Source organism: Marmota monax, unplaced genomic scaffold (genome assembly GCF_021218885.2).
Source record: "Marmota monax isolate L192 unplaced genomic scaffold, Marmota_monax_Labrador192_F-V1.1 WCK01_AAM20220418_F8-fsc01357, whole genome shotgun sequence".
Classification (NCBI taxonomy): Eukaryota; Metazoa; Chordata; class Mammalia; order Rodentia; family Sciuridae; genus Marmota; species Marmota monax.
The window spans coordinates 1-22,685 of NW_026694241.1; the positions used below are offsets into that span (position 1 = coordinate 1).

The window sequence follows — 22,685 nt, forward strand, 5'->3', positions numbered from 1 at the left end:
CTAAATTTTTTTTAATTGTTCTGCTTGAAAGTGTTCTCACTACACACACACAAACACAAACACACACACATATATGAGTGGGTGGATATGTTAATTAGCTTGATTACAGTAATCATCATTGTACAAGATACATGTATATCACATGGTGCTTTTATTTTATTTTTAAGCAGTTGTTATTATACTAAGTTATTAAGACAAGTACAAAATAACCTTGTAATCAGGATACTGTATCAGTCAATAACAAAGGAAAGACCACTACAGTATGAAGAGATATACAAATGACTCAAGTATACAGCTTTCATAGTTAACAGACAATTTTAAATGGGAAGTTGGTTTCTTTTACAAATGCTAAATTTTCTTGAAATAGGAAAAATAATATACAGTGCTCTAAGCATGAATAATCATGCAAACAAAGAAAAGCAGTCTTAAAACTTATACTCTTAGGGGCTGTGGTTGTGGCTCAGTGGTAACGTGCTTGCCTGGCATGCATGAGGCACTGAGTTCAATTCTCAGCACTACATTACAAATAAATAAAAGTCCATCAACAACTAAAAAAAATATATATATTTAGGAAAAAAAAAAAAACTCATCCTCTTAGTATAACAGACTCAATTGCTTCTATTTAACAGCCTTAGGAAAAACATGCCTTTTCCCTTTCCTAGCTTTAAGGACAATTTCCTCTAAGGAATACTAGTGCAGCATAACCTTAAATAATTTAAAGTTACAACCTACAGAGTAATTAACACCTTGCCAATCTAGATATAACAGTGGCCATTTTTTTTCACCTGCACTTCTCAGAATAAATCCCGTAGGGTAGCAGACTAAGTTTGTGCTAGAGAACCTTCTCCCCAATGCCACAAATCCCCTTCTATGACTTCATCCCCCCTCCCCCACATTGACACTAATCCCCCCAACCCCAAACAGTGCAGTTTACGAAGCTTTCCTTGAAAATGGTTTTGATGAATGTCCTGGCATACGTGGTTTTCAAAAGTCACCTCTGAACACCACAGGTAATGGAAATGAATTGTGTTCTTGCATTTCATTTTAAGGCTTCATTAGGTCAAAAAGGTGTGCTCTGAGTGTTTGAGGTTTTGTTGTGTGTGCGGGTTAAAAAAAAAAAAAAGATAGATGCTCTGGAATTTAATGGGAGAGAACATCTGTTTCCCCAAACAAGCTGAGAGTCAGAAGGGAAAGAGTCGCAAGCTCAGGCCCCCAGTTCTGCTCAGCTTGCAGTCCTCTTCCTGTCTGGTTTCTTTCACAGGAACCAATTATTGCTTCCTTGGTGCTGTTATGGAACTGCTCTGCAAAGGCAGTGACCCTGGTCAAAGTCCACCTGCAACAACCCTGCTCTATAAAACCAGCCCCAGAGCTCTTACCCCAGGGAAATTCTTCAGCTGTCAGGGTCACTGAAACTGCCTTAGTGCAGTTGTGAGTACGTACATGTGTGTGTGTGTGTGTGTGTGTGTGTGTCTATAGAGTGGGGGGGACATATTTCATTATAACTACCATACTGATCAAGATTTAAAACTCATTCTTACTCCTTTTTTAAGATCCTTGATTGCTGGTTGAATATTTATTGGTGTTTTAGAATTTCTAGAAGACAGGGCTGTCAGTCTGTGTAAAAACACTATGGCAAGATCAAAATTGTCATAGCTACTTATAGGAACAGTTCAGTTCAATTTTGTCTCTGTCATCTTCATTAGGAAGATAGATAGCTAATTTATGTAACATTTGTAAGCATTCCCATGGTGAGGCATGCCTTTCTGAGAGAGGTAAATATCAATATTCTGCCCTTGGGAAAGTTATTGGAATTTTAAAGTTGTTTCACTGCAGGGGGAAAGTGATAGTTATCCATGGAAACATGTTGAACCCTAAATAGTATGAGTGCATAATAGTCTCTTTGGCACTTTTGTTTAAGAAAAAAATACTTTTATGAATTGACCTTTAAAGACACCTTATTCTATAGCAATAGTTGATCATTATCTACTTGAAATAATAATTCATGCCAATAAAATTTATAATTAGGAGCCATCTTCAATTATAATTAGGCATATAAGTATTGTAATTAACCAGTTTTTAGATCTGTCTTGTAGCTGAAGTTCTGCAGTTCCTGACAGAGGATGAGGGTTGCTCAAGGTAAAATAACTACCTCCCCCTTGGTTCACACTAAAACTTCAATTTTCCTTGTCTCAGCTGGAGAGAAAAATCCCTTCTGAGTAAATGTGGTATCCTTTATCAGCAAAAGGGTGCCAAGGTTTAGATGTTATACCCACTTCCACACAAAATACTAACCACCAATCTCCTGGTGCTAGGAGGTGAGGCCTTTGAGAAATGATTAGTTCACAAGGGTGGAGCCCCTGTGAATGGGATGATTGCCATGTACAAGAGGCCTGTGGGAGCTTATCGGCTCCTTTCACCATGTGGGGAATGTAGAGCAAGAAGCTACAGTCTATGAACCAGAAAGAAAATCCTCATTGGTCACCAATTTGGCTGATGACTTGACCTTGGGTTTCCAGCTTACAGAACTGTGATAAATAAATTTCTGTTGTTTTTAGGTCACCCATTTTATATCAGGATACTTTGTTATAAAAACCTGAGCAGACTAAGATAGAGGAATTCAAGACCCTGGGTCAATCCATGAAGTTCCATTTGGCAACACAATTTTATTTTACTAGTTACAAATTTTGTACCTTCAAACTTTTTTTTTCCTTTAGGATTTTGCTGCTAGGATAGTTATTACCTAGAACTATTTCTATTATAAATCCCAAATCCCCAGAGGACGATTAGTGGGAATGTATAAAGAAAGCTATGAGGGAGTGATGGAATAACCATGGAAAGGTGACTCAAATCAGCCAGAAATAGTTTAAGTTTCAGTCTCTCCTTTTCCTAGCCCCCACATATCAAAAATGATTTCAGGTTCTTTGTCCTTCTTAATTCTGCTGAATTGATGGGACATTAATAGTTTGTTTGCTGACACATTGCTCCACTGAAGCAACATTTTAAAAGATGCTTTCTAGTACCCATCCTAACCAAAAGGAGTGAGTAATGGGAATTGCAAGCCTTTTCAGCTTTAGCAGGATGGTATTTCTGGACAAGCTGGCCTTTCCCTTCCCTCAGATCACCCCATGCCAGTAATCATCTACCAACATCTATATGGCACAGGATTTGTCTGGAGGCTGGAATTCTCACATATGGATGACAAATAGATGACATTGAGGAGGTTTCTTTACCACAAGAAGAGCAATACTTGACAGTTTGCTTAAGTAGTCTCACTTTGAAAACATCTTTGGACAAAGAAGCCCTCCTCTCTTTAGTGGTGGGGAAATTTATACACGGTATAGGATAGTGTCTATCTTCGGAATCTCAGCAGCTTTTCCAAGTTCATTTTAATTCTAGCAGGATATGAAGGTGACCTTGCTGCTGGGAATCAAGCAAGTGGGTTTCCATAGAGCCACCATTCCTGCTTGTCTGGAAGATGATGGCATCAGTATCCAGTTCCTAAGAAATAAGCCTGCACTTACAAACACCCCAAATTCTCACCAGCCCCATTGCAACTGTCAGTCTTATGATGCACATCATTATAACAAGACTGGTTGTGCATTTTATTTTCAAACAAAATGAAAAGACCTGGACTGATTCCCAGATCACTTACTGAAGGATCTAATAGATCTCTCAGCATCAGTTTTGCAAAACAGGATGCTCTGGAGCATCAACACAAAAAGAGATCGCATAGCCTTCTCCTGGAGCATTTTTTTAAGTGGAGTCTTTATTTGGAATAATTTAGAAGACATATTTTACTTGTAATAATTTTGGATATGAAGAAAACTTGCAAAGGGATTATAGAAAGTTCCTGCATACTGTTCACTCAGCTTGTTTTCCCTACTTACACTGCTGTGGTACATTTGTCAGAACTTAGAAATTAACACTGATACATTAACCAAATGCCACATTACTAGAATTTTCAGTTTTCCCATTAATATCTGTCTTTCTTCTTCTTTTTTTTTTCTGTTCCAGGATTCAATTCTGGCAGCTTTCCAAATAAGTCCTTTTCACATTTAATTTGAGGTCTTTTCTAGAATTTATCTACAGATGTCCATATTTTCTGTCTAGTCATTCTTGGATCTGAATGGGTCTGCCTTCTTGTTTTATTCCCCTCAACATCTAACATGTCTCCTTCTAACATTTATTACTCTGGGTTAACCTCAAAGAGAGTAAATGAATCTCAAAGATAGTAAATGAATGAAGGATTTTTAAAAATATCCTTCATTTGGTTTTAGTAAAAATATAATGGGCACAAGCCAGTCTTTAGTTATTTCTTGTTTCTTCACTTCTTCAGAGTGAAAACATTTAGATCTGCAGCTGAATTTTCTCTAGAATCAATAGAATGCATCCACAGTGTACACACTGAAACAGAGAAAAGCCCTGGGGGATCAACACTCATATATATCAATGATACTTTTCTTTCTGCACCTAAAGGGCCATTCATAGGCTGCAGACTTCAGGAGCAAAGCTGTTCAGACCTTGATCAGTAAGTAAGGATGTTCCCTGGTCTGAGAAGTTATGTTGTTTCATAATAGATTTAGCAAGAATTGCTTTTCCAACCAAAACAATATCACCAAGAATGTCTTTTTAAAGCTTACATAATCAGCAGCATTTAGTTGCTTTTTTTTTTACACCTCTGAACCTGAAGTTTACCTCCTCTCTAACCAATGTCAATTCACAGTCGCTCAGTTTACTGATGCATGTAAAAAGAAGGAAGGCAATTATTTCAGAGAATAGGCAAACCCCTGTGTTCATTGGAAGGGGAGGAAATTGTGAGGAGGATGTAGTACTTAATTCACCTATTCACTGAGTGAAGAAAATGGTAAGAGGCAGAAGAAAATTAAATTATAGAGTTTTTAAAAATGTTCACTGAATTAAGAATGAATATGGGTTTACACTGTTACACAGTTATGTGGACAAAACACCAGTTAAAACAAGCACCTATAATTTAAATAATAAAACACTTTATTTTGAGTTTTTATTTGACATTGCTTCATAATAAATCATAATTTCAGATTCCACAAGTGGGAAACAAAATTTTAAGTATGGATTGGACTGAAGCATAATTGATACTACCATAAATAAACACTAGGAACAAAGATCCATGTATAATGCTTTAACCCTGTCAATGAAAACAATTGGTTTTCAAATAGAAAGGAGTTGAGTTTATTGGGGTTAAAACATCAAAATGTTTCATTTTTCCACAATATGCTACCAGTTCTGCTCATCTGAGCTCTGGCCCTCATTTCTAGAAGAATATGTTTTCTTAATGCAAATCAAATCTGATTTCATAATCTTCAATTATGTTTGTTATTAAAGCAGTTCTTCTTGTTTATTTTTATTTATTTTTTTTAAATTTTTATTGTTGGCTGTTCAAAACATTACATAGTTCTTGATATATCATATTTCACACTTTGATTCAAGTGGGTTATGAGCTCACATTTTTACCCCATATACAGATTGCAGAATCACATCAGTTACACATCCATTGATTTACATATTGCCATGCTAGTGTCTGTTGTGTTCTACTGCATTTCCTATGCTCTACTAACCCCCTCCCCCCCCCCCCCCTCCCCTCCCCTCTTCTCTCTCTGCCCCCTCTACTGACATTCATTTGTCCCCCTTGTATTATTTTTCCCTTTCCCCTCACTTCCTCTTGTATGTACTTTTGTATAACTCTGAGGGTCTCCTTCCATTTCCATGCAATTTCCCTTCTCTCTCCCTTTCCCTCCCACCTCTCATCCCTGTTTAATGTTAATCTTCTTCTCATGCTCTTCGTCCCTACTCTGTTCTTAGTTACTCTCCTTATATCAAAGAAGACATTTGGCATTTGTTTTTTAGGGATTTTCTAGCTTCACTTAGCATAATCTGCTCTAATGCCATCCATTTCCCTGCAAATTCTATGATTTTGTCATTTTTTAATGCAGAGTTATACTCCATTGTGTATAAATGCCACATTTTTTTTTATCCATTCATCTATTGAAGGGCATCTAGGTTGGTTCCACAGTCTTGCTTTTGTGAATTGTGCTGCTATGAACATCCATGTAGCAGTGTCCCTGTAGCATGCTCTTTTTAGGTCTTTAGGGAATAGACCGAGAAGGGGAATAGCTGGGTCAAATGGTGGCTCCATTCCCAGCTTTCCAAGAAATCTCCATACTGCTTTCCAAATTGGCTGCACCAATTTGCAGTCCCACCAGCAATGTACAAGTGTACCCTTTTCCCCACATCCTCACCAGCACTTGTTATTGTTTGACTTCATAATGGCTGCCAATCTTACTGGAGTGAGATGGTATCTTAGGGTGGTTTTGATTTGCATTTCTCTGACTGCTAGAGATGGTGAGCATTTTTTCATGCACTTGTTGATTGATTGTATGTCCTCCTCTGAGAAGTGTCTGTTCAGGTCCTTGGCCCATTTATTGATTGGGTTATTTGTTTTTTGGTGTTAAGATGTTTGAGATTTTTATATATCCTAGAGATTAGTGCTCTATCTGATGTGTGTGGTAAAAATTTGCTCCCATTCTGAAGGTTCTCTATTCACCTCACTGATTGTTTCTTTTGCTGAGAAGAAGCTTTTTAGTTTGAATCCATCCAATTTATTGATTCATAATTTTATTTCTTGTGCTATAGGAGTCTTTATATATTTATTTATATTATTTATTTTTATGTGGTGCTGAGGATCAAACCCAGCACCTCTTCACACATGCTAGGTGAGCACTCTACCACTGAGCCACAGCCCCATATAGGAGTCTTATTAAAGAAGTTGGGACCTAATCCGACATGATAAAGATTTGGGCCTGCTTTTTCTTCTATGAGGCACAGGGTCTCTGGTTTAATTCCTAGATCCTTGAGACACTTCTCAGAAGATGATATACAATCAATCAACAAATATATGAACAAATGCTCAACATCTCTAGCAATTAGAGAAATTCAAATCAAAACTACTCTAAGATTTCCTCTCGCTCCAGTCAGAACAGCAGCTATTAAGAATACAAACAACAATAAGTGTTGATGAGGATGTGGGGAGAAAGGCACGCTTATACATTGCTGGTGGGACTGCACATTGGTGCAACTAATATGGACAACAGTATGGAGACTCCTTGGAAAACTTGGAATGGAACCACCATTTCACCACCTATCCCACTCCTCAGTTTATACCCAAAGGACTTAAAAACAGCATGCTACAGTGACGCAGTCACATTAATGTTTATAGCAGCACAATTCACAATAGCTAAATTTCGGAACCAACCTCAATGCCCTTCAATAGATGAATGGATAAAGAACCTGTGAGACATGTATATATATATATATATATATATATATACATATATATATATATACACACACGTACACATAAACATATATATTCACACACACACACACACACACACATATATATATATATATATATATATATACACATACACATACATACATACACAATGGAATATTGCTCGCCAATAAAAGAGAAGAAAATCATAGCATTTGCAGGTAAAAGGATGGAGTTGGAGAATACTACGCTAATTGAAGTAAGCCAATCCCAAAAAACCAAATGCCAAATGTTTTCTCTGATATGAGGATGCTGATCCATAATGGGGATGTGGGAGCAGGGAGCATAGGAGCAATGGAGGAACTTTAGATAGGGCAAAGGGGAGGGTGAGGAGGGGAGGCAACAGGTGGGTAGGAAAGGCAGTGAATGAGATGGACATCATTACTCCAAGTACATGTATGAAGACATGAATGATGTGACTCTACTTTGTGTTTAACCAGAGACATGAAAAATTGTGTTCTCTGTGTGTGCTGTGAATTGAAATGTAGTCTCTCATATATAATAAATTAGAATAAATAAATAAATTTAAAATAATTCACTGGATGGATTGAACATCAGATAGATACAGAAAAGGATAATGAAGTAGAGGATATCTTATTAATATATGACTCCTAATACTGTTCACAGACACAGGGAAAGATGATGAACTAGAGGTCAAGAGATGTGGAGAGCAGAGTGAGAATGCAAAATACATGCTCAGTTGAAGTACAGAATGGACGTAATAGATTGGCTGGGAAAGAGATGTGTGTGTATATATATACACACAGAGATAACAGCTGAGACCATTTCAGACAACAAATCTTGGAATCCCAGTGAGGCCTAGGCATGATAAGTAAAAACCACACATAAGCACATTGTGGAGAAACTGCAGAAGTACATAGGAAAAAAAAAAAAAAAAACCAGCCAGGGAGAAAAGAGTGATTTCCCACGATTGCTGGCTTCTCACCAACAGGTGTGAAGCCAAAGAGAGCAGAAGGGTATCTTCCATGAGCTGAGAGAAAATAACCAATATAGAATGCTATATTCTAGGATACTGTTTTTCCAGACTAAGAAAGGGCTAAAGCAAAATAAAGACATTGTCACATAGGTAAAAATTGAGATAATTTATTACCAATAAATCATCAATTAAAAGAAATTATAAAATTCTAGGTAGCAGGCCAGTGATGCCAGAAGGAAAATCAGAGGTGTAAGAAGAAATAATAAATAGCACAAAAAAGTGAGTAAAGCTAAGTGAAACTGAGTAAATATAAAAGAATTGTAATTGTTAATTTATATAAAATATTGGATTAAAATAACAATTGAGGCTTTGCAATGATTGGAATTAAACCATTATAATGCCCTTAGTTTGTTCCAGAGGAAAGAAAAACTGTTACCTTAGACTGTGGTAAGAAAGCAAATTAAAATACTTATCATAACTATTAAAAGAAGAGACACCGAGCAAAAAACATTCAATCAGTAGACAGGAAAAACTAAAACAAGAAAAAGGGGGAAAATATTAATCCAAAAGAAATACGTAAAGAAATTAAAAAATATTCATCATCACAGTGAAAGTAAAGGAAAAAAAAAAGTTCAATTGGATTTTTAAATATCTAACAAAAATTGTTTAAAGTGATGCAAGAGTTCAAAAAGTCAATGAATAGAAAAAAGATGTACTAAGAAAGTATTATAGCTATGAGTTATAAATTCAAAACAAAAGAAATTGTTAGAAGTAAATCTGATTACTATGTAACAATAAAAGGGTCATTTCAATATGAAGATAAAACAATTTATTTTTTTTTATTTTTATTTTTTGAGATAGGGTGTTGGTATGTTATCTGGGTTGACCTTGAGCTTGTAATCCTCCTGTCTTAGTTTACCAAGTAGCAGGAATTACAGGCGAAAATAAAGCAATTCTAAACTTGTATGCACCTTAACATCATCTCAGAATATATAAGCAAAATTTAAAGAACTACAAGGAGAAATTGGCAAATCTATCAATCATGGTAGATTTGTAACATACCTCTCTCAATAACTGATAAATCAAGGAGATACAATTCAGAGACTTGAGTAGCATAATCATCAAGTGTGACCTAACGGATGCATATAGAGCATTTTACATAACAATAAGAGAATTGCCATTCTTTTCAGGCATTTGGACCACATACAAAAATTAACTCCACGCTTGGTTGTAAAGTTAATCTTCAAAAATAAAAATGGCCTAACAAAGACCATATGTTCTTCAAAATGCAATTAATTTAGATAAAAATGTATTATTAAAAAATAACTTACAAAGTTGACTTATACCTTGTGAATAATATCTCTGATACATATGAAGTTGCCTCCTTTTTGATTTTATAATATATAATCAAGAAATAAAAGAGAGGAAAGCTGGTGTAGTGGTGTGTGCCTATAATCCCAGCCACTGAGGAGGCTAAAGCAGGAGGATCACAAGTTTGAGGCCTGTCTCAGCAATTTGGTGACACCCTGTCTCAAAATAAATAAATAGAGGGCTGGGGATATAGCTCAGTGGTAGAGCACCCTGGTTTCAATCCCCAGTACTACAAAAAATAAAACACAAAACAAAAAGAACCAAAAGAGAGGGTATAAATAACAATTTTACATATGAAAAAAATGAATGTAAATACAGTTCTGTGCAGATTAATAACAAAGGATTTCATGAAAATCTAAGTAACATTTGAAAGCTTATATGATACTATAATTTCCTTAAAAATATATTTTATCAAAACTAATTCAAGAAAAAATTAAAATCCTGAATGATTTTATAACCATTACAGTAAATTAAAGCAGTATTTATTAAAACATTTCCTAAAGAAAATATGAGGTCAAGAGAAATGAATTCTATCAACATTTAAGGAATAGGTAAATTCAAACGCTTTAAAAGAACACACACACACACACACACACACATTTCAATTTATAAGGTTAGTATAACCTTGATACCCAAACCAGAGGGATATAATTGAAATAACAAAATGTAAAAGGAAAAAATTATAAGCCAAGTTCACTGATGAACAAAAACAAATATTAGTCAACTATTATAAAACACAATAAGCCATGATTGTCAGTCATACTGGCAATGCAAATTTGGTTTATTATTTTAAAATTAATTGATTTCAGTTGTCATAATAACACTTAAAAGAAGCAAACCATATGATCACCTCCAGAGAAAAAGAAAAAAAAAGCCTGATGATTTCTTTTCAACATCCATTCAATCCATTCATACATATTTTTAAAAAACAAAATCTTACATAAATAGTATAATTATGAGAAACTGAACGCTTTCCCTTCAAGTCAGGGACAAGACAAGGATGCCCTAACATCCTCCTATTCAAATTTTTTCTGGATATTCTAAAAAATACAAAAGGATAATATGAAGTATAAAGTATAAGATTTGAAGAAGAAAAGATGTTACTATTTTCAGATAATATGACCATTTATATAGAAAACCTGAAAATCTACACATATATTTTTAAAAATAAAAAAATTTATCAAGACTGCTGGATACAAAATCAATACAAGAAATAAATTTCTGTATACCAGCAACATTAAGAAAATTTTACAGCATTAAAACTGTGAAATATTTAGGAATAAATATTTTGTATCAAAGATGTAGTAAATTCCATGTGGAAAATTATGCAATTTTTTTGAAAGACTATAGGAGACCTTATTAACTAAATACTTTTAGATAAGAAGACTCAAAATTATAAAGACATCAATTCTCCTCAGATCTACAGCTTTGCTTAGAACTTGACAAGCAGATTTAAAAATTACTTGGAAGAGCAAATACTTAAAAGTAATCCATAGATATCAGAGGAGAAAGCTGGAGAGAGTTTTTTTTTCTCTGCTAGTTATTATGACATTATTGACCAGGGTAATTAAAATAATTGACAAAAACTTAGACGAGTGCAACCAATAAGGCCCGGGTTCTATCCTCAGCACTACATACAAACAAAGATGTTGTGTCCGCCGAAAACTAATATACAAATATTAAAAATTCTCTCTCTCTCTCTTTAAAAAAAAATGAGTATGATAAGCACCATCATCTAAAGTAACTTTATTCTTCCCATCAGACAGACAAATCCAAAACGGAAACACACCTCAATTTTAACTTTTAGGAGGTAGAATTAAAATTTTTTTTTCACAAATAGAAATTTAGAAGTTCAGATGTTTACTAGCACTTTTCCCCTTAACAGCTATTTAACCCGTAAAGTTCTTTAAACTGACCCATCATTTCCAGTGGTAGCACATAAAGACTGTGACCAATAGTAATTTGTCTTGAAAAATGACATTAGCAATATCCAAAAACACTGAAGCAGCTCTGCAAAATTTCTAAGGTACCTGAGTTCCTCTTATTTTTTTGTTGCTATAACTGGGTAATTTATTTATTTATTTTATTTATTTATTTTTCTAAGGGACTTTTAAATGGGCATCCAGCAAATAAGTAAAAATGACATCTAGGGAGGGGAACACTTGATAGACCCTGACTTTCCCTTATCAAGGGATATTGAGATATGGCTTTTAGGAAGAGACACTAGGAGAATGCACTAATTGTATGTGATTGCTTTGACTCTCCCATAAGTGTTCAATGGTAATGCATATAGTTTGTTAAAGGAATGGTTTTAAGAATGACTTTGAGACTTCAAATTGTTTAGTCACTTTAGATTAGTTCAAAAGATGCTATATTTAAAAATTGAAATACAATGCAAATAGTCTTCAATTTAAAATGCCATCTGTTTATTTAGAAGTTCAAAGTATTGCCAAAAACAAACAAAAAAGAAATAAGAAAAAATAACAGTGTCCAATGTGATAGTAGAATTCTAAGATGACTCCTGGGGACCTGGTATAACTACCTCCACGGGTATGGATGTGACTTGTGAATGTGATGGGAATTCCTGGATTAGGACACTAATCAGCTGACTTTCAGTTAATCCAAAGGAAGATTTCTGATCTTTTGGGTGGACCACCTGACTCGGGCAGGTGAAATCTTGTACATACTTAAGTGTGTTGCAAGCTTCCATGTTGTGAGAGGGCCAAAACCCAAGCAAAGAAGCTGTCAAGGAAGAGGGAACCTCAGGCCAGATAGCAGGAAAAGAGGACCTCAGTTCTACGATTGCAAGGAACCAACTTGTGCCAACAACCCTGAGAGCTTGGAGTGGACCTGAGATAGGGATTAGATAGAGAGAGAGAAATACTGAATCTTAAAGAAAACACCCACAAGCCACGGAGACATAGAAAACATAGTTGTAAATCTTGAACAATATGCCCTTGTAAAATGAGGGAAATACTCAAGCGCAGGGAAAACTAGCATGACATTGTGCAGCTCCACCCAGGATCCACCCCCAGTCCAGCCCTCAATACAGCTCTTCTATAAATATTGGACCCCGGCCCAAGTCAGGGCTGCTTCTCGCTTGAGACAAGTCTGCATTCTCCCTTAAATGTTTATCTGCCTTCCTGAATAAACCTGAGTCTTTGTCTGACTTGTGCTGAAATTCTTTTCCATCACTTATGCTAAGAACCCTACTGGTCCTGAGTGGACCAGTAGGGTCTCTCTCCCCTCTGGGAACTCCTTGGGCCCTTTCCCAGAGACATCTCTTCTCCCGTGACATAAGACCTCAGCAAAACCACAGACCAGCTAGAAATTTGACTTAAGTCTAGTGAGACTGAGCAGAGAACCCAGTCACACCATGCCAGGGTTTCTATATGCAAAACTAGAGCTAATAAAGAGGGGTAATTTTAAACCACTAAATGTATGCTCATTTGCTATGGTGCGATAGAAAATTCATATATCAGTTCTTTCTGGAACTAGAAACTGATAGTTAAGAGCTTATTACAGACTTTCAGTTTAAGATGGTAGAGTATTAAAATCTCTGCCCCCCTTTTTTTCTTGAAAGTCATCCAACAACAAAGTTTTAAAATAAATGATTTTTTTAAAAAAAATCCAGAACAGAAAAAGGACAGAGCTTTAAAAAAAAAAAAAAAGCAAACTCCACTTTTAATGCAACCAAGAGGTATTGTCAACTCCAAATGGACCACAGGTAGAGGTGGAGAAGGCCTTGTTAACAGGTCAATTTGTTACGCACAATGGGAAGAGGAACAGCAGGGTGTAGTAGGCTGTAATACTCAAGCAGGTAGACCTGGATTCTCTGCTCTCTCCAGGGCTGATTTGGAGACAAAGGGCAAAGTGAAGCAAACAGGAAGTGAATGATAACACCCTCATTTCCCGTAGCTGACTTCAAAGAGCCACATTTCTCAGGCTGGGAGAAGAGGATTCCTCCCCTCCTCTAGAGAAACCTGTCTCTTCAAGGAAAAGACCTGCAGAAAATGGGCAAAGCAAACAGCCTCCCTGCAGGGAAGCCCAGGAGTTAGCAAGCTCCACCTGCAGCTTTCAACAGCTCAGAGGAAAGCTTCCAAGTGCCAAGGACTTCAAGGCCAATCAAAAGGAAGGGGGAAAGCCACTCAGAGGAGAAGCAGGTAAACAGGGAGATTACTCTGAAAATATTACAATTAGAAAAATGAGATACCAGGGGTCCAAGTAATAGAGGGGAAAATGCCTGGGATAATCAGAACAAGTGGGATATTCGTGTCTGTCAGGACTACACTGTTGAGGGAAGCTGATTCACTGATAAGTCCTGAGTATTCTGTCTGCATAAAAACTGGCGAGTTGTCATTCTCGTCTAGTAGATGCACTAAAACAGTTGTATTAGTGGACAAACCAGCCATGTTGGTTCCCTGGACTGTCAATGTATAAATGGGCAAAGTTTCAAAATCCAGGGCTTTCTGAGTGATGATACTTCCAGAATGTGGATTAATATCAAAAGCATCACCTATATTTCCATCTTTTATTTCATATATCACTGATGACTGACTATGGGCTATAACTAGTCCAACAAAACTCCCAATGCTGGTAATTTCACTAATTTCAACAGAGTATTCTTTTGATGTAAACTTAGGAGCAGCATTGTCAGCAATCGTGACAAAGATATGCACAGAAGTCATTTCACTCATTGGTGGACTGCCTTTATCTGTAGCTTTCACCATTAAATCATATTCCACTTGGTTACTTCGATCTAATTCTTTGGCAGTTTTTATAGAGCCCAAGATGGGATCAATCATAAAAGAATTTCCAATATTTCCTGAAAGAGGGAAAAAAATACATGTTAGAGGATATGAGACATAATAATAGTAGCTGGACAAAGAGAAACAAAAATATCTTAAAATGATATTTTGAAATTAAGCAGAAATGCAGAGGACATTAATATTTGAATGGAACCATCAACTGTTTCCTGTTTCATTTTAATCCATCTAAAATAAGGCATGTTTTTCAGAAATTTGACTACAAGAAACAGAAGAAATATCATTTTGTACCTAAAGCCAAAACTCATTCTGTTGTCTGAACTGGAAATATGTTTTGGAAAGACATGGTTGTCTCTCCATAAAGCATCTGAGTTAATGATTTTCCAATAGTTCCTCAAAAGCCTTCTGGAATATATTTGCATTTGCAAATTCATAGCGATCTAATTAATTATGAAAAGGAAGATTTCAATTCACTGGGAGAATTTACATTAAGATTCAAGAGAGCTGTCCATTACTTTCAATATTTGGTGTACTGAGGATTCCAACAATAGTTCCTTCATAACCTTTTTCAGCCCAATTTATCTTCTAGTCAGTAGTTCTCAAGTAGGGGCAATTTTGTTCCCAAGGACACATCTGGCAATGTCTGGAGATACTTCTGGTTTTCCCAACTTAGAGGGAGAAAGCGTTACTAGCATCTGGTGGTAGAGAACAGGGATGCTGCTAAACATCTTACCATGCGTAGGACAGACCCCCAAGACAAAAATTTTCTGGTCTAAAATGTCAATAGTGCTGCAGCTGACGAATAAACTAGTAGGACACATTGTTTTGCTTAATTTTCTTTAAACCTTTCCAGGCTATGCTATATATATTTAGCTATAACCTCAACTCCAAAAAAAATCCCATAATTGTGTGTCTTTTCAAGAAACCAGCAATTCCTGTAGCTTTTTTGCATAGATCAAGGTAGTATGAGAGTATTTAGGATAGATCCATCCGTAAGCCTTCCATCCATTTTGGTTTCATAAACAAATATGCAGAATTTATAGTACTAAACTTATTTTTCCCCCAAAGAACTATTATGCTTCCCCAAAACAAGCTACTTAATTGTGTTCTTAAATTAATTTTCCTCTAGGTTTGCAATCAGTATGGTACTTCATAGACTAGAACTGCTTAGAGTGATGTGCAAACCAGGGAATTAGTCCAGCACTTCTTTCTCCACATAATTAACAGTAAACACTTCCTCTACAGTCTTCATTTCCTTCCTTTAATACGTTTTCCAAAAATCCATGACAATTTTTTGAGGCCAGACCCAGCCTGGTTTTCATTAAGTCTCCCTGGCTCTGTGTCCAGACCCCAAGGCGGTCCCTCAGTCTGCAACAGGGAGGAAGCCAGGGTTTTTCTAGAACCTGCAGCTCTGGACTGAACTCTGGCCTAAGGATGGAGTCCTGCAGCTTCTGCCAGGCTGCTCAGACACTAATATCCGGACTGTCTCTATTTAAATGAGCCAATGATCCCAGGTTCTCTCTCAATGATTTTTAGGCAGTCATTAGAACTCAGGGATGCTTTTCTCATTCTATCCCGTACATCATCTTTATCTTTCAAAACTGTGACAGACTGGCCTGGCAAGACATGGGATACCATGGTAACCCTTGGCAGCTACCTCTCCACCCCCCAAAATTTATATTCGCCCATTGACATATATTTCTCTTTTCTTTTTTTTAAGCATTCTTTTTTTTTTAACCTTTATATTACTCATTTACTTTTATGTGGTGCTGAAGATCAAACCCAGTGCCTCACACGTGCTAGGTGAGCACTCTACCACTGAGCCACAACCCCAGCCCCATATTTCTCTTATTTTCTATAGTGAAATTTTATTTTGCCAGAAAAGCTTCAAATAGGCAAGGCTTCAACTAAAGAAATTAACATTCTCTCAGGCCTTTGAATTTGGTGTGTCCTTTCCTAGAACCGCCTTCCCTAGCTGTTTCTCCATCTTCTCCATTCATTTCTTTACTCATTCATTTAGGTTTTACCTGAACGGCCCTGCTTAGAGAGTGTGATGGTGAGGCCTTCCTTGACCTCCCTATTCAGTATAGAGATTTCTGTTATTTACCTGTTTTTGTTGTTGTTGTTTTTTACAGTATATATGACAACCTTGCTCTTTACCAACCATAGGAAATTTAGAAACATACTTCATCATCTGGAGTAGCTTGAGTTTTAAAAAAGGTAGCTCTGAACTTGTCACTGATACCAAGAAGGTTCAACAGAAACTTAGCCAGTGATTTAATGTATGGATCTTTCTTTCTCTCTGTCTCTCACACATAGAGAGAGGCAGAAAGCATCAGATATACAGAAGGGAAAGCAACGTATTTTTGTGCAAAAACAACAAGGGCTGCTGACTGGTGTATCACTAACAGTTACATCTGCCCACACTGAAATATACATATGGTTTTTACGAACCAATCAGAAAGGCAGTGAGCGGCAAAAGTTGAGGTCTTAGTAATTTACTTTAGCTGAAATATTTTAACTTTATATTGTTCTCTGTATTTAAACAGGGAAATCATCTGAACAAACACACCCATTTTTGGTTTTTAGCTACCACTATAGTTTAATGTATCTCCCCCACAGAGAAAGTAAGAAAGATGTGCAGGAGAATCTTGTTTCTTCTTGTGATTGACACACTGCAGATGTTCATTCAGTAAAGGCCTAATCAAAGTAAGGCAACCTTTACCAAACTTCACTGTAATTACATTTAACATGACCTTGGAGAAAAAAAACAATTCAAATCAATAAATGTATTTACTGAATGTATTTCCAGGTGTCATAACAATAGTAGGAATGTCCCAATAATCTACTTTTAAAAATAACCTAAAAAGAAGAAAATACCACATGGCTCAGAGTATGGCACTGATGTGTCTCTAGTGCATAGCCCAACTGATACTGAAAATATCTTTTAATTAAATTCCTTTTCCCCTAAAGACTCCTAATCAGACTAAACCTTTTGCTCAATAAATTGCTGCTAATTAAACATACAGTGTTATGGATGGAATTTATAACTAGTCTTTTGAACTTTATTAAATGTAATCTGACACAATTTAGGAAGCAGCTGATTATGGATAAACTGATAAATAAAAGGCAGTAAGAACATTTTATAGTTCATACCATACCAAAAGATGTACATACAAACAATTCTATTGCATTTTCCTGGTAATGGTTTCCTAAGAAATAATTGTTTAGCATAACTTTACCAAAACTATAAAAACATATTAAAAGCTCCAATACCATATTAGAATAGCCCATTGGTACTATCTATTCTTTGAGGGCAGATAAGAGTTCCATTCTTAGAATACCAAATTACTAATCCCATCAGTCATTACAAGCATTTGAAGAATGCACATGCCTTGACTCAGACACCAACAATCATATTTTAACCACCCAGTTGTTGAAAATTATGTGAAAGCTAAGGGAAAGTTTAACATTTTCTCCTACATAACCCCAGCCAGTTTGTCTATGACAAAATTACTTTATTGAAACGCTCAGGCATGCACAAATGGAATGTACTGTTTTTCTAACTGCTAAATTTTTGAACCAGTGGAAAAATACTTGTATTCAAGTCACTAACTATACTACAATGCATCTCAACACTGCAATCACAGACAGTATGTAAAATCATATTTGTGAATAATAAACTCAATTCAGTTATTTTATGGGAAACATATGAAATTTCAAATATGTAAAGAAATAAGAATAGTTTAAGCACATAAAGTAGAAAAGTAAGTATTGTGTAAAAATTATTCTCCATTTACTCAGATTTTTATTTTATGATCTATAGATAATCTAAACACTATGGAATCTAATGTATAGGAGAGACCACACCTAAGTAGATAGAGCTCTGCACTTAATAACAACAGAAATCAAGGAAAGCAGAAGATTTCAATTCTCTAAAACCATTATGAATATTAGAATGAAAGAAACAATATTTCTTGTACTAACAATGGCACTGAGGAAGGTGGAAAAAAAAATCAAACCACTTTCTCAATATTTCATCATTTACTCAAGAGTATTTGGCATGAGGAAGGAAAGTCTCAAAGCAATGAAATTTCTAACTGTGCAATCACATGCTCTAGAGCAGAAATCTTTTAGAACACATATGTCCATTTGTGGGCCAATGGTAACCTGTTATCTATCAAGCACAAGCACAAATGCTATGACTGTGGCACCTGGCACATAAAATAAACTCAATCAGTCCATGGAACAAATAAATGAACGAATGAGTGAATGGCAGCATAAAACAGAAGAGAGAACAAAAACATTTCTTACCATGACTATTTCTTGATGATCCTCCTTGTTATCACCAGCAAGTCCCTACAGGCTCTTGCCTGATTATACTCAGAAACACCCAGGCACACAGTTCCAGTTGGGAATGCGAGGCAAGCACTTTGCGGTTTTGCCATTGAGCTGCTGCCCAGCCCATTCATTCATTGTCAGCGTGGGAATTTGGGGCTGCTTCTATGAATGAATCTACTATGAATATTAAAAAGAGACTGACCAATGGCGTTAGTATGTGTCCAACCCAATTAGCATAACTTTGGGCCAATAGCATTGGTCCTTTTTTCAAGTCCTAATTAGCATAAGTTTGGACCAATAGGATTGGACCAAGCGCTATATAAACCCCTTGCAGGGTGTTCAGACGTAGAGAAGCAGCGGAGGCCATCGAGGTTGGTGTCCTGGATTTCGCCGGACTTTCGCCGGACTTTCGCCGGACTTTCGCCGGACTTTCGCCGGACTTTCGCCGGACTTTCGCCGGACTTTCGCGGGACTTTCGCGGGACTTTCGCCGGACCTTCGCCGGACCTTCGCCGGACTTTCGCCGGAGTTCCATGGAAGTTTCACCCTGGTTTGGTTCCCAGAGGTGATTCTTCGACTTCCAAGAGACTGCTGAAAGAAAGAAGACAGGGTTGAGGATCTGCTGGGGTCTGCTGCAGCGCTGGATGGAATGGCCCGCCATAAGGAGGTAGGTAGGACTCCTCTCTGCTGCGGAGGCCTCCCCACCCCGCACGCAGACCCCCTACCTGCCAGCTAGAGCCATGGAGTCTCATCTTCAAACTCTGGTTTCGAGGTATTGTTATACGTTAGGTAATTAGCGTCTAAATATTGAAATTTGTTAATTTTAATTTCTACTAGTGAAAATTATGAGACTCATAAATAATAGAAAAATATTTCCCACAGTTCTGGAGGTCATAAGCGGGAAAAGTCTGTCCCAATAGTTATGTCATCATTTCACAGAATAATGGTGGAGACTAACTTACTCTTAAAAGCCTTTTTTCTTTCCATTCATTTGAAGTTGATTTCAGTGCTATCAAAATGTTTAAGGGAACCTAGGAAATGTTTCATTTTGTTAATTTTCATTTATTGGTTGTTTTTATTATAGAATCCATTTTTAAAAAATTATTTAAGTTGTTAATGGTCCATTTATTTTATTTTATTTTTTAATTCAGTACTGAGAATTAAACCCAGTGCCTCACACATGCCTAGGCAAGTGCCCTACCACTGAGCCACAATCCTGGCCCATAAAATTCAATATTATATAATCAATATTTGTATAAGTAAGATACCTTATATATTTAGAATTATATTCTTAGGATGTACATGGTGGTGGGATTCACAGTGTTTCCACGTATACACATGGGAAAGCTGCATTAGAGTCTTTCCACTGTCTTTCCTTTGCTTATGCCCCTCCTTTCCCTCCATTCCCCATTGTCTAATCTACTGCACTTCTGTTCCCATCACCCCTCCTATTGTGGGTTAGCTCCCACATATCAGAGAAAACATTTGTCCTTTGTTTTTTGAAGACTGGTTTAGCTTCAGTTACCATGAGTGTCTCCAGGTGGCAGATATTGTAGTCATATTTTTTTCTGCAAATTGGTATGTTTTCTTTAATCTTCTTTTTAAAAAAAATGTTCTAATTCTACAGGACAATAGGATGCACTTTGACATAGCGTACATAAATGTAGTATGATTTCTCATGCTTCTGGTTGTACAGGATGTAGCATCACACTAGTCACGTATTTGCATATGTACTTTGGAATAAATGTCTGATTCATTCTACTATCCACTCTACCCAGTGTACCCCTTTCCCTCTCTTCACTTCTCTGTGCAGTCTAAAACAACTCTATTCTTCCCTACCCCCCCCCCCCCCCTTACTGTGATTATCATAAGCATATCAGGGAAAATTTTCTGGGATTGGCTTATCACTTAGCATGATAAGCTCCATCCATTTACCAGCAAATGTCATAATTTAATTCTTCTTTAAGGCTGAGTTTATTCCATCCTATATATGTGTGTAAAATTGTTTATGTGTGTGTATGTGTGTTTGCATTGTGTGTGTGTGTGTGTGTATATATATATATATATATGTATATATTACATACAATATATATATATTATATATATTATATATATGTATATACACACACACACACACATACACACATATGTATATCTATACTCATACACACCACATTTTCTTTATTCATTTATCTGTTGAAAGACACCTAGGTTAGTTCCACAGTTTATCTATTATGAATTGAGCTGCTGTAAACATAATGTGACTGTGTCATTGTAATATGCTGCTTTTAAGTCGTTTGGTTATAAAATGAGGAAAGGGAGAGCTGTGTCAGATGTTGGTTCCAGTCCACGTTTTCTGAGGAATTTCCATACTGCTTTCCATAATGGTTGCCTCAATTTGCAGTCACACAAGCAATGTGTGCGTGCACCCTTTTCCCCACATCCTCCCTAACATTTATTGTTACTTGATGATTGTATTCTTGATAACCATGTTTGTCCACTGGGGTGGGATAAAATCTTGGAGAAGTTTTGATTTGCTTTCTACTAATGGCTAAATATTGAACATTTTTCATGTATTTGTTGCTTCTTCTGTGAAGTGTCTGTTAGTTCCTTAGCCCATTTATTGATTTGGTTATTTGTTTTTTTTGGTGTCATGTTTTTTGAGATCTGCATATATCCTGGAGAATAATGCTCTGAGGTGCATGTGGTGAAGATTTTCTCCTATTCTGTAGGCTCTGTTTTCACATTATTGATTGTTTCCTTTGCTGAGAAGAAGCTTTTTAATTTGAATCTATCCTGTTTATTGATTCTTGAAATTCTTGGAATGTAGGAGTCACCTTAAGGAAGTCAGATCTTAGGATGACATAGTGAAGATTTAGGCCTACTTTTTCTTCTATTTGGCTCAGGATCTCTGTTCTAGTGCCTAAGTTTTGATCTATATTCAATTGAGTTTTGTGCAGAGTGAGAGAGAGGGCTTTACTTTTTATTTTATGTGGTTTTCCAATTTTTCCTGCACCATTTACCATTTGTTGAACAGGCTTTTTTTTTTTTTTTTCTTAAATGTATGTTTTTGGCGCCTTGGTCTAGTTTGAGATAACTGTGTTTTTGTGAGTTTTCTCTGTCTTCTATTCTGTACCATTCATTGGTCTCTGTGTTATTTTGATGACAATACAATGCTGTTTTTGTTACGATGTCTCTGTAGTACAGTTTAAGCTATAGTATTATGATATGTCTTCTCTCTTCTTGCTTAGTATTGCTTTGGCTATTCTGCATCTCTTATTTTTCCACACGAAGTTCATGGTTGCTTTTTCTAGTTCTGTGAAGAATTGTTTTAGGGATTTTGGAATTGAATTAAAATTTATGATCAAGCACAAATTAGTTAAAACTGTGAAAAAGAATCCCAGCTCACCATAGACCTGACAGTTGTCTGGTCACTGGTGTCGGTTGATCCAGCCACTGTCTCCTGCACACTTGATGGTTGCTAAGCTGAGGTTACTTGTTGCATTTTGGTGTTAAGGGTGTCTTAGAGTTGAGTCTACTCTGCATGTTGGTACTGAGGTCGTGGTTCAGCCAAGCTTTGCCAATGCACAGCCTGGGATACTTTTCTGGGTTTTTTAAACTTTTAATTGTGTCTGAAAATTTCTTTGGGTCCTTTAATCACTTTGCTTGATCAACGTCTGTGTGCTAGGCACTATACTAGGTGTGGAGTACAGAGTGAATAGGCCAAGTCCTTGCTTCCATGGAACTTAATGAAGTTAGTAGGATAATCATAGCATCTACCTCAAGGTTATGAGTTATGTAGGCATTTTGAGGTCTCAAATAATTTTCCATCCAAGTTCTACCTTTCCTCAATTTTTAATCAGAACTTGCCTTTTGACAAAAAGTTAAAAATCTCTCTTAAG

The 22,685-nt window shown here is 36.4% G+C and overlaps 1 protein-coding gene across 1 annotated transcript; it reads right to left on the bottom strand.

Moving 5' to 3' along the window:
• Positions 1-12,081: 12,081 nt before the first annotated feature.
• On the bottom strand, positions 12,082-18,891 carry LOC124108460 (protocadherin Fat 1-like). Its single transcript, XM_046466905.2, has 2 exons — positions 18,758-18,891; positions 12,082-14,502 (listed from the first exon to the last, which is right to left on the bottom strand). Exon 2 carries the CDS (start codon positions 14,480-14,482, stop codon positions 13,874-13,876), a length of 609 nt encoding a protein of 202 aa, XP_046322861.1. The 5' UTR covers positions 14,483-14,502; positions 18,758-18,891; the 3' UTR covers positions 12,082-13,873.
• Between the last annotated feature and the right edge of the window lie 3,794 nt (positions 18,892-22,685).